Source organism: Capricornis sumatraensis, chromosome 9 (genome assembly GCF_032405125.1).
Source record: "Capricornis sumatraensis isolate serow.1 chromosome 9, serow.2, whole genome shotgun sequence".
In the NCBI taxonomy this organism is placed as follows: domain Eukaryota; kingdom Metazoa; phylum Chordata; class Mammalia; order Artiodactyla; family Bovidae; genus Capricornis; species Capricornis sumatraensis.
Genome location: NC_091077.1, coordinates 58,960,939 through 58,979,446, shown reverse-complemented (window position 1 = coordinate 58,979,446; position 18,508 = coordinate 58,960,939). Strand labels below are relative to the sequence as shown.

Here is an 18,508-nt window from a genome sequence, read left to right as displayed (position 1 = left end):
CAAGTGTCTCTGAAAACTGAATAGCAAAAGCTAGTCCAGTCTGTTACACCATAAAAGTAGAAGTAGCACTCTTTTTTTTTTCCCCAGACTGCAAATAAGTCCTTTTCATTGTACAGAGTTAGTCTCTGAAGCAGCAAGACCATAGCATGCATCTCAATGTCATCTCTAGATTGAAGGGTTAAGGTTTTCTGGGGATTTTTTCAGGGCAGTATGCCAGCATTTAGGTTCTTTGAAGTGTGTTCAAATTATAGTCTACTCACTGCATATGAGGGTGCTTTTCCAGATTCTCTTTTACTTCTTGCTTTTGCTTCAGCCTTTTTCTTTTCTTCAGCTTCTGCTCGGCTGAATGAGGGGGTGGAAAAAGGACAGATCCATAGAACCAGACCCAGGCAATGGCTTCTCCATGTTCCTGCACTGCTAATCTGTCCTCCCTCCTTAGGAAGGAGCCACTTGGCCCCTTTATCACTACATATTAATGAGAAACAGCACACAACAGCCTCCATTGTGGTAAAGTACCATATCTTATTCATAGTTTCTGCTTAACACTGAAATAAAGATAGCAATACTTGTGGATCTGGGAGACTTGCTTTCTGAAAATTAGCTTTCTTGATCATGCTCAGAAAAGGAACATCATCAGCATTCATCAAGGAGATACCAAAACGACTAGCTTGGTGACATTATACCTGGACGCTGAAAGTGGCCTTAACAAAGCACACGGACTGGTCTGCCTGTCACAGAGACAAGGTGAAGTAGTGAGGGCTTTGCTTATAATCTCAGGATATGACCACAACTAACCAAGAGCTTTCATCTCAAGTCTGTGTTCAATCTACCACGTCATGTATACCCTAGCCTTATGAATTCAGTTTATATGTACTGCTTAGTCATGACTGTGTTCTCTGTAAGGAAATGTAGGATGGATAGAAAAGATTAATAATTGCCATACCTTGATAAGCCAAATGAGCCTGTTTGTTTTGTACCATGGAATTGTATGATATGTACAGTTAACTGATGGTATTTCAACCATACATGGTTGTCAGTCAAACAAAAGGTCAAACTAAATGTAGTGAACTACTTAATCTGAACTCAGTCAAATAAACTGAGCCCAACCCCAGATTTTAAAACCAAACTCAATTATAACTTACTGAGAAATGTCACATTATAAAAAGAAACATGTACTGCTATTTTATGAGTTCATGGATGTTTCATGTACAACTTCAGGAATCAATTTCTGCAGTTTATATGTTAATTTGGGGAAGACTAAATGCCTATAAACTTGCACAACAGGTTCATAATATGAAGCTTCGGCAGTAGGAGAATTTGATATTTGTGTAAATCAGGATGTTCCAGTGCGAAGGGATAGATGTTAGGGGAAACAGACATCTTGGCAAAAATAGCTCTAGATACTTACTCCCGCCTCTATTATTAACATTCTTTGTGTAACTTCTGTAGCTCACTCCCCAGTTCTGAAAACAAGCTAGTTCTATTAAATTACTATAGGATCCTTTTACCCCTCAACATTCTAAAAGTTTGTACTCACTAGAAGGCTTGACACATGGAACACAGGTTGCCATGCATTTTCCCATCTGGTCCACGAATAGGGTCGTTTTCTCTGGTACAGAAAAGTACTCCATTCTTGGCACGATCCTGATACTCACTGCACAGTTTCTGAATAATGGAAATCAGACAGTTTAGAGATGGTTCTTCGTTTATAAGTGTATGATATTCTTTATCAAAGGTGTTAGAAAAGAGGAATTAAGGATAAAAAATAAAACTTTTAGGGTTTGGAATTTTCCAAAATTTGTGATATTTCTCCCTAAAAGATTCATTCACTTAAGTATTCAACAAATGTATTAAGTTAGAGGGATTAAATATGAATGTGATTTGGCCCTTTTATGTTGAATGAAGATAAGGGATTACAATATAAAAAGCTAAGGGATATGGCACACGTCTAAATTAAGTGTGCACCAGCATAAAGGAAAGAATGATTCAAGGAAGTTCCCAGAAGAATTTACACATGAGTTGTATCTTTAGAATGTGTCTAGGAAAACAATGTGGCAAAAAATGTACTCCAGGAGGAATTATGATATGCAAAGCCAGAGGTGTAAAAGAACAGGTTATCTTCAGATAATCTATCACAGCCATGAGTACAATGGCTAAAGAATTATCAGGACACAAAGAGGAAGGTTTGGGAACTAGTCCAAAGGAGAATTTGATGGTAAGTCGAAAAACAGACCGCTGAACTTTGAAAAGACTTCTGCACTTTATTCATAGGAAACAGGAAAACAATATTTATAGCAGAGAAAAATCTAATCAGATTTTGGTTTTAAAAAGTTTATCCAGTCAGATGTGTGGAGGGTTTAGGTGACTGAAGACTGAAGTTAGGGAACCTATAGAAGACGAGGGAGGGAAGGAGAGGGAAGGAAGTAAAAGAGAGAAGGAAGAAATTGACAATGAAGCATAAAAGGATAGCTGGGGGGCATTTGATAGCTAAAATTAAAAGGCTTTGGTAACATAGAATTGAAGGGAGAAAGCAACTGAAACTGAGACCTTAACAATATGAGTTACGTGAAGATAGAAGGTGGACTAAGGGAGTGAGCTATTTTAAGTAGTTTCTTCATGGAGTGAAATGGCCCAGTATACTTTAAACATTAGATTTCCATAATGCCATTGGTTCGTGGATGTTTCCTACTCTGAAAACAACATGGGAGATGAATCTTGAGGATTGAGGAGGATGCTGGCTAGAAGTATAGAGACCAGGCAGGATGCCTATGCATCAGTGCAAAGGAAAGCTGGTAGGTATCTGAGCTAAGATGGTGAGTGAATGAGTGAAAGTCGCTCAGTCGTGTCCAACTCTTTGCAACCCGTGGGCTATATACAGTCCATGGAATTCTCTAGGCCAGAATATTGGAGCAGGTAGTCATTCCATTCTGGGGTAAAAGACACACACACACACACCCTGTAAACGTCATAACTAAGTTGGTCAAACTAATCCTTACCTCAGTATCTCTTTTAACTTTTTCATTAGCCTTTCTCAAGATTTCATCTGCTTTATTTTTTTCTTCTGAAAATTGCCGTTGGCTGGAGACAGAAACGAAAAGGGGAATGAATATAGATGTTTTGAATCTTCAGGCAGCAAAACAGTCATTTGGGTGCAGGTAGAAACAAACAACTAAGTGTTCCTGAGTTTTAGAACAAACATTTTCAAATCACCCTAAAGCCCTTGATTACACTGAAATCTTTACTATTTCCCCAAAGAACCCCTTTCATTTTGCCTTCAAGTTTGCTGTTTGCCATCCCATTGTAGCAATCTTTTTTTGTCATCTTCTCTATTAAATCTCCCCCAACTCAAATTCTACCTTCTTTAAGAAGACATCCCATACCTCAGAGTGGAAATGAGTTACACATCTTTTACTGTGTTTTCATATTGGATATTCTCTTATAGGATAGTTTTCATTCTCTCTGGCAGAGAGAGCGTGTGTGCGCGCACACACACGTGCACGTGTGTGCATACACATCCGTGTATTGCTGTTAGCCTTAAGCTTCTTGAGAGCAGGGATCTTTGTCCATACATTCATCCATTATTTATTCAACATTTGATTAGTAATTATTTTCTGGCAAGCATTAGATAGCACCCTGGGCATATAGTAGTTTGCAATATGACCACATATTCTATCTTCTTGGAACTTACAGACCAGTAGAGCAGAGTGATAGTACTAGAAATAATTATACAAATATAAACTATTATGATTGTCATGAAACTATTAAATGTTATAAAGATTTAATTAGTGATTTTAAGAGATCTTATCCAAGGAAGTATAATTTTGATATGAAATACACAGAAGAGACATTAGTTTAGCAACAGAAGAACTAGTTCAGAGGAAAGAGCTTATAAAGTTCAAGGATCTGAAAGTGTGATGAGACCTTTCCTGAGCCGTCTTTATATACGTCCTAATTTATGTGGTGTGGGATTTGCTCTTTTTCCAGGGCCAGATGTCCAAGATGAAAAGATAGAGTTAATCTCGTTCACATATGAACATGGATTTTTTTTGTGGGCATCCCATCTATGCTGCCACAGTGGGGTAATGTATGTATGTGTGTGCTCAGTTGCTTAGTCATGTCCAGCTCTTTTGTGACCCTAAGGGCTGTATCGCCCTCCAGGCTGCTCTGTCCATGGAATTTCCCAGGCAAGAATACTGGAGCAGATTGCCATTTCCTACTGCAGGGGGCCTTCCTGACCCAGGGAACAAATCCACGTCTCTTGTGTCTCCTGCGTTGGCAGGCAGATTCTTCACCACTGCACCACCTGGGAAGCCCTGATGAGGTGATTACTGAAGGAAAACAATCAGTCCTGGTGCCTGCTTTTAACTCTCCATCTGTACATAGGGTTGCAAAGAGTGGGACGTAACTGAGCGCACACACACACTATGACTAGCTCACAAGAAGGCTTACAGAGGTGACGGGAAGAAATGTCAACAAGTATTTTGTGATCCAGTCATCTTACTGGAAACTAGAATCTGCTTGTATTAAAAAGGAAATATTAGAGCTTGCTTGTTAGGTGGTATTATGATTTGTAGAGGATATAACAGTGCTCAGAAGTTCTCAACAGCAAATCTTCCCATAAACACTGTTCTTATCCATCATTTTAGTCAATCTTCACTTCACCTTTTGGGTCACTCCAAAGAAACCATATCTATACTTACAAAATTTCAGCACACAGGGCACATTTGTTGCCGTGTATCCTGCCATCAGGGCCACGGACAGGGTCACTTTCCCGTGTACAGAAAAGTCTTCCGTTCCTCACTTGGTTTTCATATTCCTTGCAAAGATCCTTTAAAAAAGACAAGTAATTACATTTAGCACTTTTCTGCCCTTTCACCTAGAAAAATGTACATCATGTATTTATTTTCAAAGAATGTTCTATCCAGAAGGTGTTCATAAACACATACAATATATTAAGGAGAGTTAATGAGAAAATAGAAATTATATTGTCAAATTACTTGGTACTTGTATCTACTATGTGGTTCATATACTAAAAGGTAAAAAAGCCTAGGAAAGAATAAGGCTAAGGAAATATTTTCTAAGATCAGTTACTGTTAACTTTCAAATTTGTGAAAAAAATAAAGATCTGTCATGGGGTTCCAAAAAAATAAGAACATAAAACATAGCAGCCAAGACAAAAGAAATGTTACCAATAAGCAGAATATAGAATCTGTGAGATAAGATATTTAAGAGCTACTTAATAGGAACAAGTCAAGAACAACCTGCATAATCTGCCAGGGAAAAGGAATAAGACGGTATCCAACAGCGTTATGCTTACTCTGTTTTTCACTCTGTGGGTCATTTTAATTTACTCTTCCTCCTTTATCAGTGTTCATTTCTAACACTGCAGGTGGAAACCTCAGAGAGAGAACCTAATTTTCTTCACTTTTCACTTAGAATTGTGGGCCATCAAGGCTCACCTTTATCTTTTGTTGTTGTTCAGTTGCTCAGTCAAGTCCGACTATTTGTGACCCCATGAACTACAGCACCCCAGGATTCCCTGTCCTTCACCATCTCCTAAAGCTTGCTCAAGATCATGTCCATTGAGTCAGTGATGAAAACCAACCATCTCATCCTCTGTTGTCCGCTTCTCCTCCTGCCTTCAATCTTTCCCAGCATCAGGGTCTTTTCCAATGAGTCGGCTCTTCCCATCAGCTGGCCAAAGTATTGGAGCTTCAGCTTCAGCATCAGTCCTTCCAGTGAATATTTACAATTGATTTTCTTTAGGATTGACTGGTTTGATCTCCTTCCAGTCCAAAGGACTCTCAAGAGTCTTCAGCACCACAGTTCAAAGGCATCAGTTCTATGGCGCTCAGTCTTTTTTATCATCCACCTCTCACATCCATATTTGACTACTGGAAAAACCATAGCTTTGACTAGACGGACGTTTGTAGGCAAAGTAATGTCTCTGCTTTTTAATACTCTGTCTAGGTTTGTCATAGCTTTTCTTCCAAGGAGCAAGCATCTTTTAATTTCATGGCTGCAGTCACCGTCTGCAGTGATTTTGGAGCCCAAGGAAATAAAGTCTGTCACTGTTTCCATTGTTTCCCCATCTATTTGCCATGAAGTAATGGGATGGGATGCCATGATCTTCATTTTTTGAATGTTGAGTTTTAAGCCAGCTTTTTCACTTTCCTCTTTCTCTTTCATCAAGAGGTTCTTCAGTTCTTCTTCACTTTCAGCCATAAGGGTGGTGAAATCTGCATATCTGAGGTTACTGATATTTCTCCTGGCAATCTTGATTCCAGCTTGTGCTCCATCCAGCCTGGCATTTCATATGATGTACTCTGCATATAAGTTAAATAAGCAGGGTGACCACATACAGCTTTGACATACTGAAGGATTACTGGTCCCATTTTGGAGCCAGTCTGTTGTTCCATGTCTGGTCCTAACTGCTGCTTCTTGATCTGCATACAGATTTCTCAGGAGGCAGATCAGGTGGTCTGATACTCTCATCTCTTTCAGAATTTCCCACAGTTTGTTGTGATCCACACCGTCAAAGGCTTTAGCTTAATGAATTCTCTTGCTTTTTCTATGATCCAGCAGATGTTGGCAATTTGATCTCTGTTTCCTCTGCCTTTTCTAAATCCAGCTTGTATATCTGGAAGTTCTCACTTCACGTACTGTTGAAGCCTAGCTTGAAGGATTTTGAGCATTACTTTGCTAGCATGTGATATGAGTGCAATTGTTGGTAGTTTGAATATTCTTTGGCATTGTCTTTCTTTGGGAATGAAAACTGACCTTTTCCAGTTCTGTGGCCGCTGCTGAGTTTTCCAGATTTGCTGGAATACTGAGTGCAGCACTTTCACAGCAACATTTTTTATGGTTTGAAATAGCTCAGCTGGAATTCCATCGCCTCTACTATCTTTGTAGTGATGTTCTCTAAGGCCCACTTGACTTCACACTTCAGGATGTCTGGCTCTAGGGGAGTGATCACACTATCATGGTTATCTGGGTTATTAATATCTTTTTTGTATAGTTCTTCTGTGCATTCTTCCATTCATTCTTAATTTCTTCTGCTTCCATTAGGTGCATACCATTTCTGTCCTTTATTGTGCCCATCTTTGCATGAAATGTTCCTTTGGTATCTCTAATTTTCTTGAAGAGATCTCTAGTCTTTCCTATTCTATTATTTTTCTATTCTTCTGTTTTTCTATTGTCTTTCCTATTCTATTTCTTTGCATTATTCACTTAAAAAGGCTTTCTAATCTCTCCTTGCTACTCTCTGGGACTCTGCATTCAGATGGGTATATCTTTCCTTTTCTCCTTTGCCTTTTGCTTCTCTCCTTTTCTTAGCTATTTTTAAGGCCTCCTTAGACAGCCATTTTGCCTTTTGTATTTCTTTTTCTTGGGGGTGGTTTTGATCACCACCTGTACAATGTTACTAACCTCTGTCCATAGTTCTTCAGGCACACTATCTATCAAATCTAATCCCTTGAATCTACTTGTCACTTTCACTGTATAATTGTAAAGGATTTGATTTAGGTCATATCTGAATGGCCTAGTTGTTTTCCCTAGTTTCTTCAATTTAAGCCTGAATTTGGCAATAAGATGTTCATGATCTGAGCCACAGTCAACTCCTGGTCTTGTTTTTGCTGATTGTTTAGAGCTACTCTATCTTTGGTTACAAAACATATAATCAGTCTGACTTAGGTATTGACCATCTGGTGATGTCACAGTGCAGAATTGTCTCTTGCTATTACCAGCGTGTTGTCTGGGCAAAACTCAGTTAGACTTTGTCCTGCATTATTTTGTACTCCAAGGCCAAACTTTCCTGTTATTCCAGGTATCTCTTGACTTCCTACTTTTGCTTTCCAATCCCTTATGATGAAAAGGACATCTTTTTTTTTTTTTGGTACTAGTTCTAGAAGGTCTTGTAGGTCTTCATAGAACTGTTTAACTTAAGCTTCTTCAGCATTAGTGGTTGGGGTCTATACTTAGATTACTGGGACATTGAATGGTTTGCCTTGGAAATGAACTGAGATCATTCTGTGGTTTCTGAGATTGCACCCAAGTACTGCATTTTGGACTCTTGCTGACTAAGAGGGCTATTCCGTATCTTCTAAGGGATTCTTGCCCATAGTAGTTCAGTTCAGTTCAGTCGCTCAGTCGTGTCTGACTCTTTGCGACCCCATGAATCGCAGCACACCAGGCCTCCCTGTCCATCACCAACTCCCGGAGTTCACTCAGACTCACATCCATTGAGTCAGTGATGTCATCAAGCCATCTCATCCTCTGTCGTCCCCTTCTCCTCCTGCCCCCAATCCCTCCCAGCATCAGAGAGTTTTCCAATGAGTCAACTCTTCGCATGAGGTGGCCAAAGTACTGGAGTTTCAGCTTTAGCATCATTCCTTCCAAAGAAATCCCGGGCTGATCTCCTTCAGAATGGACTGGTTGAATCTCCTTGCAGTTCAAGGGACTTTCAAGAGTCTTCTCCAAAACCACAGTTCAAAAACATAAATTCTTTGGCACTCAGCCTTCTTCACAGTCCAACTCTCACATCCATACATGACCACTGGAAAAACCACAGTAGTAGATATATCTATATAGAAAACCTAAGAAGGTTGTGACTTAATCCCAAAATTCGGAAAAAGTCTATATCTACAAATTTCCTGATTGATGCTTTCAGTATTTTAAAGTTTCTCTCTGTTTTCAAAATTCTATTAGATGAGGGCCACATATGTATACACATAAATATATATATGTGTGTGTATATATATATGTGTACATATATATATAATTTTATTTGATGAGGGCATATATATGTATATATGAATAATGATATATATAAGTAATGTTTTGGAATAAATATATATTTTAAACTTTTTATATATTTATAATATATGTAATTAAATAAAACTATTTTGGCATAGTATATATCAAATCACTATGATGCATACCTGAAACTAATGTGATACTGTATGTTAATTATATTTCAATAAAAAACCTTATTTAATAAAAGAGTGTGATTTGGAGTCAGAAGTGAAATTAAATTGTGGCTCTAACTCACTGGGAAACCATAGCAAAGTCCCATCAACTTTGAAACTTCAGTCTCACTACCAACACGAAAGAGGTTTTCAGAACAGCTGCTTTTTAGGACCTTTCCTAGATCTAGTATTCTCTAATTAAAAAAAAAAAACCAAAAACTCACATTTCACTAGGATACTTTAAAAGAGAATCTAATGAGAAGATACTTGTTTTTGGAGGAGTAATGGGTATGCTCTCAACTTCCTGATTGTAACAATCTAGGAATACAGACCGGAGAAGGCAATGGCACCCCACTCCAGTACTCTTGCCTGGAAAATCCCATGGACAGAGGAGCCTGATAGGCTGCTGTCTATGGGGTCTCACAGAGGTGGACACGCCTGAAGCGACTTAGCAGCAGCAGCAGCAGCAGGAATACAGACACAGAAGACTGTCACATGATAATCATAGCATGGTAATAAAATTAATGCTTAATGGTTCCCATAAAACAAACAATGATAATTTCAGTTTATAAATTATGATTCATCCAAGGAGATTCTAGGGAAATATTGTGTGATCAACCCACTGACAGGTTAATCATGGGGTAAATATTGAGCCATCACTCTAATGCAGTCCCATTCAACAAAATCACATCTAATGACCCCATCAAAACAATGACCCCAGCCATTGAGAACAAAAGAAGGAAAAGTAGCTGAGACAGGATGAAAGACAAGGGGAAAGAAACTGTTGATGAAGTAATAAAACATTGATCTCACAAGATGACCCAAAGTGTTAAACTGAAATTTAACAACCACCACAAAAGAAGTGTTTTTGAAATCTCAGTGAGTGTTGAACAAAGTATTCATAATTATGAGTGTTCTGTATTTCTTAAACACTGAGTGCCCTATTTAGGGTGGGACATTTGAATCATTGAATTGCATTATGAAGTGGAAGTTCAGCTCTTAACTACCAAGAATTGGACCTGCGTGTCCCTTTAGGAAAATACTAGGCCCTACAATCCACAAAAATAGTATCCTTATATTAGCACAAAAGAGCGCAAGACACAGAATCGGAATCCAACAGGAGGGTGTGATTGAAATCATTTACCCAGCCTCCATATTTTACTAATAAGAAAATTGAGATATGGACAGAAGAAATGAATTGCTCAGTTTCACACACTCAGAGCAGGACTAAAACTCAAGTGTCCTCATTTTTCAGCAAAAGACTTTCTTGTTGTTTAGTCACTCAGTCGTGTCTGACTCTTTGTGACCCCGTGGGCTGTAGCCTGCCAGGCTCCTCTGTCCATGGGAATTCTCCAGGCAAGAATACTGGAGTAGGTTTGCCATTTCCTTCTCCAGGGGATTGAACTCATGTCTTCCGCATTGGCAGGTGGCTTCTTTACCACTGAGCCACCAGGGAACTTATTACCAAAATAACTACTATCGTTTTCATTGACAGTAAGGTTTAATAACCTGGGTGATTTAAGAAATCCAGGCTACGTTACCTACAATGAGTATTCAGTTAACAAAAGGAATAATTTTTTATACTAGATTGAAAAGCTAAATCATTGAATAATTTGAAAAAACCTTAATTATAAAGGTATTTGTAAAACCACAGTATCAGTATTTGAAGTTTTTGTTTAATTAGAAGCATGACCTTTATAAATGCAAGCCTCTCTGAACATAATAACCATAATGGAAACATGAATAACTAACTTGCATTAGTAGAATTATACATGAAATACACCAGTGAATATACTGTTTAAGAGACTCTGGAATTGTTTTAAAGTTATTTCTGTCAAATGTATATTATATTGCTTTTAAACTAACCTAGTCAAAGCAAAAGTAATTTAAGCCAAAGAGAAGACTAGCAGAAAAGAACTGGTATTTAATTTGCATAAATTTTGTCTTTTTTTTTTAAGCAAGGAGAGAAACTGCACGTTTTGAGCTTTAGGTGGGAAAAGCTATTTTAATGTTGACTCTAATGATTAATAAACTAGGAAGATTATTCTAGGAGTAGTATAGTAGGAATTAAACTTGGGGAACTTTGAGGAAAAAAGCTCAATATAATAATGGACAGTGACATTACTGAATTACCTTAAAGGTTCAAATATAAGTTGTTAATATTTATGTCACAGGAACTGAATTATGTTGACGAGAAGTTTACCTTTTCGGCACTACGTCGAATTCTAGTTTCATTTTCTCGCTTGGCATTTTCTTCAGCTTCTTTTAAGCTGTTAGGAAAATAGTTGATTGATTTATGACTGTATCAGATTTTCAATGTCCAGTTCTGTGCTAAGCAGTTCTATACCCTGTGCTCTAGCTTGCTAAACCCATCCACGTACATGAGACAAGCTTTCCCCTGTCTTGAATGTTTGAGCCAGAAAATTGCCAGAGATAAGGGTGGGTGTGAAACTGACTCACTGACAGTCAATTAGAAGCTTTGTTCTGTAAAACTGGATGGGTGTGACTACTTGATTGACAAACATAAGATTGTCAGGAAAACTTGCTTTAACAGGCAGAACCAAGAGCTTTCAAACAATACTGTGACAAGGGTGAAACCAAACTAAGCATCTGAAGTACATGTTGTCACACACACCCTTATGTATAGCTTTTTATACCTTGTAAAGTATTTGTCTTCATGTAGAAGCACCCTTGTCACTAAAAAGTTACATTGAACAAAGCTTGGAAATCCTTTCAGATCTATTATATAATTGCAGTCTCATCTTAGAAATAGGCATGACTATCTTAGTTAGTTCTATGGAGCAAGAAACCAACCAGGAGTCAAGGAGGTCAAATTCTCTTTTTTAGCTAGGGAATGAAAAGAAACACAAAATCACAGAATTAGGGCAGGTTTGAGCACTGAAAGTGCATGCCTTGTAGATAAGAACGTGGAAATGAGGCTGATTTCCTGTCTGGAAACCAGTTAGTCTCTGCTTTGTAAACCTGAGAGGACATGCCCTTGAAATCCACAATGTGCTGTACTTAGTTGCTCAGTCGTGTCCGACTCTTTGCGACCCCATGGACTGTAGCCCATCAGGCTCCTCTGTCCATGGGGATTCTCCAGGCAAGACTACTGGAGTGGGTTGCCATGCCCTCCTCCAGGGGATCTTCCCGACCCAAGGATCGAACCCAGGTCTCCTGCATTGCAGGCAGATTCTTTACAGTCTGAGCCACCAGGGATACTCAAGAATACTGGAGTGGATAGCCTATCCCTTCCCCAGGGGATCTTCTTGGCGCAGTAATTGAACCTGGGTCTCCTGAGTTGCAGGCAGATTCTTTACCAACTGAGCTACCAGGGAAGGCCTGAATTCTACAATAGCATACTGTGATTTTCAAAGACAGGTGCAAAGTTCTTTAATCTGTTGAATCTTTCTCTGTCCTGATTTTTGCTTTGTTTAACAGCCAGAGTATTAAAGACTAACTGGATTTTATTCATATCCGGGGCTCAGTGCTCAGGGTAGCATCAGGCACTGAGAGAAAGATTAACCCAAGAGTTCTTCCCTTTCATAAAGCCCACCCCACCTTTTATACAACTAATAGACATTTAGGCACACGACATAATTATTTTCAACTGCCGTTTTCAGAAAGAGTATCTATACATGCCTGAATAAAGCAGGGCATGTCAAATGACTTATTTAGGTTACTCCAGAAGAGAGCACCTTTTAAATTTTGAAATATTGTGCCTTAAACAACACTATGCATTTAAGTCATTATAATTAAACAAATTAACAGTCTTGAATTAGATACCTAGTACAACCACTCTATCCACTCCTTTTAAGAAACATTATCAGATAATATGAATTATAAAGAGAAGAAGACACTGTGGGAGCAGGAACCATTTCACCCTATAAAGACCAAGAATAACATGCTTCAGGAAAAGGACTTTCTTGCTCTGTGGGGTGGTTCTCAGAACAGCAACCAAGTGCATGCTCAACAGACTCACCTGGGAGCCTGCGAGGGGGTGAGGATACTTACAAAAGCTCCGCGCACATTGCACACTTGTTGCCGTGCGTCCTTCCGTCAGGACCACGAACTGGGTCATTTTCCCTTGTGCATCCAAGTCTTCCATCCTTCACATAAGGCCGAAAATCACTACATATATCCTGAAGAGCAGAGAAAGGAACTTGACATTTGCCATCCTGACAGTAATGCTTACAACACTGTCTTCAGAAACTGTATAGAGCCCAGTGGCCCTCTCTGCCCAGGACACACTAGCTACCTGGAGCAGTGCCAGTGTGTAGAAGCAGGTCATTAAGTGCTGTGTAATTCACATGGTTAACTACAGAGCTCATGTACTTGTTTATTCATTTGTTAGTAAACGTGGATAACCTGTGATGTGCTAGAACCAAGGTAGAACACAGTCCTTGCCCTGAACTCATTCACAATCTACTGGGTGATACAAAGAGACTTTTAAAATACAATGTGCTGCAGAGAACTGTATTGAGTATCCTATGATAAACCGTAATGGAAAAGAATATTAAAAAGAGTGTGTGTGTGTGTGTGTGTGTGTGTATCTGAATCACTTTGGTGTACATGATATATTGTAAATGAACTGTACTTCAATTTTTAAAATAACAAAAATATAGTTTAAATGAATCTGAAAAAAAAAATACAATGTCTTAAATGTCTCGGTGGAGGTAACCTCAGGTGCTGTATTTGCATATTGGAAAGTCACCAAACTTTGACTTGGGAAAATCATCCAACTATAAAAAATCAAGTGTGATGTGTAAGAGACACTCACTCACTTCCTCTATTATCACAGGCTCACAGAATTTTAGCATCAAAAGAAGGTACGTGGTCCAATTCTCACTGAAGATACGGAAACACTGGTAAAGTGTGGTTGAGTAATCTGCTTGAGATCCTGACTATCAGTGACAGGGGTTTCTACTCAGGTTCAGTAGCTGAAGTAGATCCCTTTGTACAACACATGTAGCTTCCTTTCTTTCCCTCCTTCCCTCCTCTTCTTTTTTCTTTTCTTCATAGAAAGCAGAAATAGAGATGAAAGGTTTAACTACCAAAGTAATCCACTCCAGTTTCAGGAACTATCGGTTGCTTTTCATCTAAATGAGCAGTATTCTATTTCAGGTGCAGCAAGAATTCTTTCTTTCCAAACACCTCCATCAAAGAAGGAAGAAGAGAGCATCTTCTTTCTTTTCAAAGTCAGTCTCCCAGTGTTTCCCCCAATTCTGACATTTGTCCTCACCTGTTCTGGCTTGTTGTTCTCACATTCTCCTTCGCTTTTTATGCCAACTTGAGCTCTGGTTTCACTGGAATTCAAAGTTAGTAGACACAGCAGTTTAATATCATGGAACTTCTCAGCATATGTAGTTTCTTTTCATCGTATTTTGATCCTCCTTTGCTTTTGAAAATAGGTATCACATTGCATTCTTTACTTACTCTTTATAATGAAATCCCATTTCTATAAATTACAAAGAAATTTGGAGAGCATGTTTGAGGTAAGATTCAGACTTGTAAGTATTATTTCCAGATTTTTTTTTCCTGTTTCCAGAGAGGATCCATACAGAAGAATAGTTAAGAAATAAATCTTGTAACTAGACATTAGATGCCACCTAAGGAATTTTATTGTTGATGATGATGTTATTTTAAATAATCAAATTCAAGTGTATATTATCCAGCATAAATTACCATTCTTTATTGGAGTTATGATAATATTTTGTTTTTCATGGAAAATACATAAGGCCCTAATTAATATTGTTCTGTCTAACAGAGCATTAAAAGCATGCCTGAGAACATAGTAGCACAAATATAAGATACATTTTCTATTCTAAAAAGATCTGTAGCATCTATATACCTATAAAAATATGATAAAAATAAAAGAAAAAAAAACTAAGTAGTTAAAACAGATAGGAAAAAGAATTATACCAAAAGGTATCAGCTGAAGGAAAATATAAAAATTGAATTCCAGTGGCATTACAGAGTTTCTTAGCAGACAGAACTAAGAAGGAAATGCAGTGAGCAAGATGATTCTCATTGTATAATTAAAAAGTCATATACCAGAAATGAGAGGCTTAAATAAGCTCTCCACACAAAACATGGTAAGATTCCCCACATAAAACAAGGTCAGAACTAATACACAGTGTGGTCATAGTGGTGTTACAAATGCACTCCTAACAACAACTTGTTCTTTCTGTGCCTATTTTTGCTTTCTGTTTCTTTATGTTGACCCTTGGTGAAAGTTGAAGATACAGTTTTAGTGTGTATTTCTGAAAATGCAATCATGTGAGAGATCAGAGTGATTTAATTCAGTTGTGCTTGGTAAAGATATTTATTACAAGGAGGGACAAAGCTTGTAGACCTCAAGACTGAATATTTATCAGCATCTCTAATTAACCTTCTCAAACATTGGTTGCTGTATTGGCTAAAACTGAAGAGCAGCCAATTCGAGACGGAGATCATAAGCCAGAACCTGCAAAGCAGGTGTGCCATCCTGTTGGCTGAAGACAGCTGATAGCCAAACCCAGCACTGTGGGCGGAGAAAGAATTGAACAAGGACAAAATGCAGGGCAGTGAGATGCTTTAGCTATATATGGTGAACACTGAATAGATGGGTGGAGTTAAGCATTAAGCCCCATTACCCTAATATGATAAATTACTGAGAATGTAGTAAGTATCTTTTGATGATTAAATCATTCTCTGTGAATAAAAGATATACCTAAATAGGTAGGTAGAAAGAAACCAGATAGATAGATGTGTATATGTATGAAGTGAAGTGAAGTGCAAGTTGCTCAGTCATGTTCGACTCTTTGCGACCCCATGGACTATACAGTCCATGGGATTCTCTAGGCCAGAATACTGGAGTGGGTAGCCTTTCCCTTCTCTAGGGGATCTTCCCAACCCAGGGATCCAACCTAGGTCTCCCGCATTGGAGGCGGATTCTTTACCAGCTGAGCCACAAGGGAAGTCCAAGAATAACAGAGTGGTTAGCCTATCCCTTCTCCAGCATATCTTCCCGACCCAGGAATCGAACCAGGGTCTCCTGCATTGCAGGTGGATTCAGTACCAACTGAGCTATCAGGGAAGCCTGTGTATATGTATATATAAATATATATTTGTGTGTGTATGTGTATACAGATACAGATATATCAGATATCTGTCTACTTCACAGAAAGTGTTAACCATCTGATAAATTGCACACAAGTGTGCTCTGTTAAATATAGAGTGTCATATTGCATACATATTTTTTCTCTTAAGAATAGTAAAAGAATTGATCCTAATAATTTATAGATGGCTAACTCCCACAAGATAAATTGTTACCTTAAAGATGTACAAAAAGTGTGTCATAATTATACAGGGAACATGCTTCAGGGAGAAAACCTTCGAAGAATACTCACGCATTCATAGCACACAGCGCACATCTGTTACTGTATGTTTTCCCATCTGTGCCACAGACAGCTGTACCACCAAGGGTACAGATAAAATCCCCAGCCCTTTCTCCTTGCTTGAAATCATCACAATTCAACTGCAAGAGACATAATCAAGGAACATCAAAATGTAAGAGAGAAGATATTCCTCAGATACATAAATCAATTAATATTTTAAGCCCACAACAGTATAATACAGTGGAAAAGGAAAATATAATAAGGAGGTTACAGTGAGCTAACAAAATCATGAATAATAAAACATGGTCCAAGAACAGAGATATAGTCTAATTTCAAAGGAAATTATTTCAGTAAGATTTCAGACACCTGCTATCTGGGTGAGGTGAGCCAAGTCACTTCTCTGATATTTAGCAAACTGTTTGTCAAAATCTGCCTGCCTTCGCTACAGAGTAGTCATAAGGTCCAGTAGACAGTGATATGAAAGCTCTCTGTTAACTATAAGCTCCAGTAAAGTTTTTAGAGTATTATAGATTAGAGTAATGATCAAGAGCCAGATTGCTGGGTTCATAATTCTAAATCCGCCACTACTAGTTGTGTGATTTGGGACAGTTACTTAACCACTCTATGCTGTAGTGACCTCATTTGTAAAATGCATATATTACCAGATTCTCAGGATTATAAAGATATTTAAATGTATTGACACACATACAGCTCTTAGAACAGTACCAAACATATCCTGGCCATTTATTATTGCTGTTGCTGTTCTTATTTTAAATGTTTTCTGTACTGATAAGCCAACAAAGCTAAACACCTTTTAGAGATGATGAGAGAAATTCCAAAATCTCTGCTCTAATAATATGACGTATACAAAGCAACAAACCTGTTTGGTGAGGAAATCAACCACACTAGGTAACAACCGAAGACTAGTATTCAGATCTCAGATTGGCCACCTACTCACTTCACCTCTTTGAACTTTACTTCCCTAATCTGAAAAATGGGAATTCACATCCAATCCACATTACAGGCTTGTGGTGGGAAAGAAAGAAATAGTTGTGAAACATTATTTGGCAACTCGTTATTGTGACATAAGCTAGCTAAAGAACACACAGAGTTAACTTGTATTTAATCTCTATCTAAAACCAAAGAATATGATACCACATTTATAAAAAAAAATTGTTGCCATTATTGTCATGATAAAATGTTTTAAGTATAGATTTGAAAACTTAGAATATGGTCCTATGACCTAGCATGCCACACAATACCAAAGATAAAAGTAGCACAGACACAAATGTAAAATACATTTGTGAACCAGAAGATTACACAGAGGGAACTCTCCTAGAAGACAATTAAAAAGGAAAAAGAATTTAAACTAGAAAAGAAAATCTTTAAAACATAGCCTACTCTTCATGTCATATGTTTAGGAAGAAGTTAAAAATAGAGAGAGAACAGGATAAGCCGTGGCCATATGTGCTATGTTATTCGTTTGGTTGTTCATTTATTCCTCAAAACCCATTATATATTTACTAGTCTCCAGGTATTCCACTAGACTATGACCCTAGCACAGCCAAAAAGAGAAATGGAATACAGACTCCAAGGGGTTTGCATTCTAGTGGGACAAGATAGACAGTAAACACAACTTTAAATGATATTAAGTGCTATGAAATATAGCACCCAGATGGTGGCTATTTTAAATATAGTGTTGAGACAGATCTTTCTGCAAAGGCAACATTTACTATGAGATGAGACTAATGAGGAGGAGCCAGGCATTAAAGATCCGTGGGAAGAACATTCCAGGAATGGAGAATTGCAAAAGGACTGGGGATAGGAACTAGATTCTCCTGCTTAAGGAACAGAGAGGAGAAGTGTTGCTGGAGCATAAGGAAAAAGCGGCAGCATGAAGAAAAGCTGCTGATTTTCTCTCACAAATTATTTCTGGAGAAACTGCAGAAGCAAGGGGATAAGGATCCAAGCAATTAACTTGGGGCCATCCCTCTTCTGCCTCTTCACCGGTGAACTCAACAGCAGCTACTAAGTCACAGGTGTTGGCAGGGTGATTGGCAGATGAAAAGCCCAGGTGGGAGGTGGTGAGAACAGGTGCAAGCATTTACTACTCCACCTCCACCTCCTCTTCCAAACTCCAAGGGCTAGTGGATCACAGCCCAC

At 38.3% G+C, this 18,508-nt stretch overlaps 1 protein-coding gene across 1 annotated transcript in view; it reads right to left on the bottom strand.

Annotated features, from left to right (window-relative positions):
* SPINK5 (serine peptidase inhibitor Kazal type 5) overlaps positions 1–18,508 on the bottom strand; it is a 68,351-nt gene that overhangs the window by 34,740 nt on the left and 15,103 nt on the right. Inside the window, exons 5-12 of the mRNA XM_068979646.1 lie at positions 16,358–16,485; positions 14,209–14,272; positions 12,981–13,108; positions 11,170–11,236; positions 4,701–4,828; positions 2,997–3,078; positions 1,538–1,665; positions 261–342 (exon numbers count right to left, since the gene is read on the bottom strand). Coding sequence (XP_068835747.1) covers positions 261–342; positions 1,538–1,665; positions 2,997–3,078; positions 4,701–4,828; positions 11,170–11,236; positions 12,981–13,108; positions 14,209–14,272; positions 16,358–16,485 — 807 coding nt within the window. The remainder of the gene's footprint in view (positions 1–260; positions 343–1,537; positions 1,666–2,996; positions 3,079–4,700; positions 4,829–11,169; positions 11,237–12,980; positions 13,109–14,208; positions 14,273–16,357; positions 16,486–18,508) is intronic.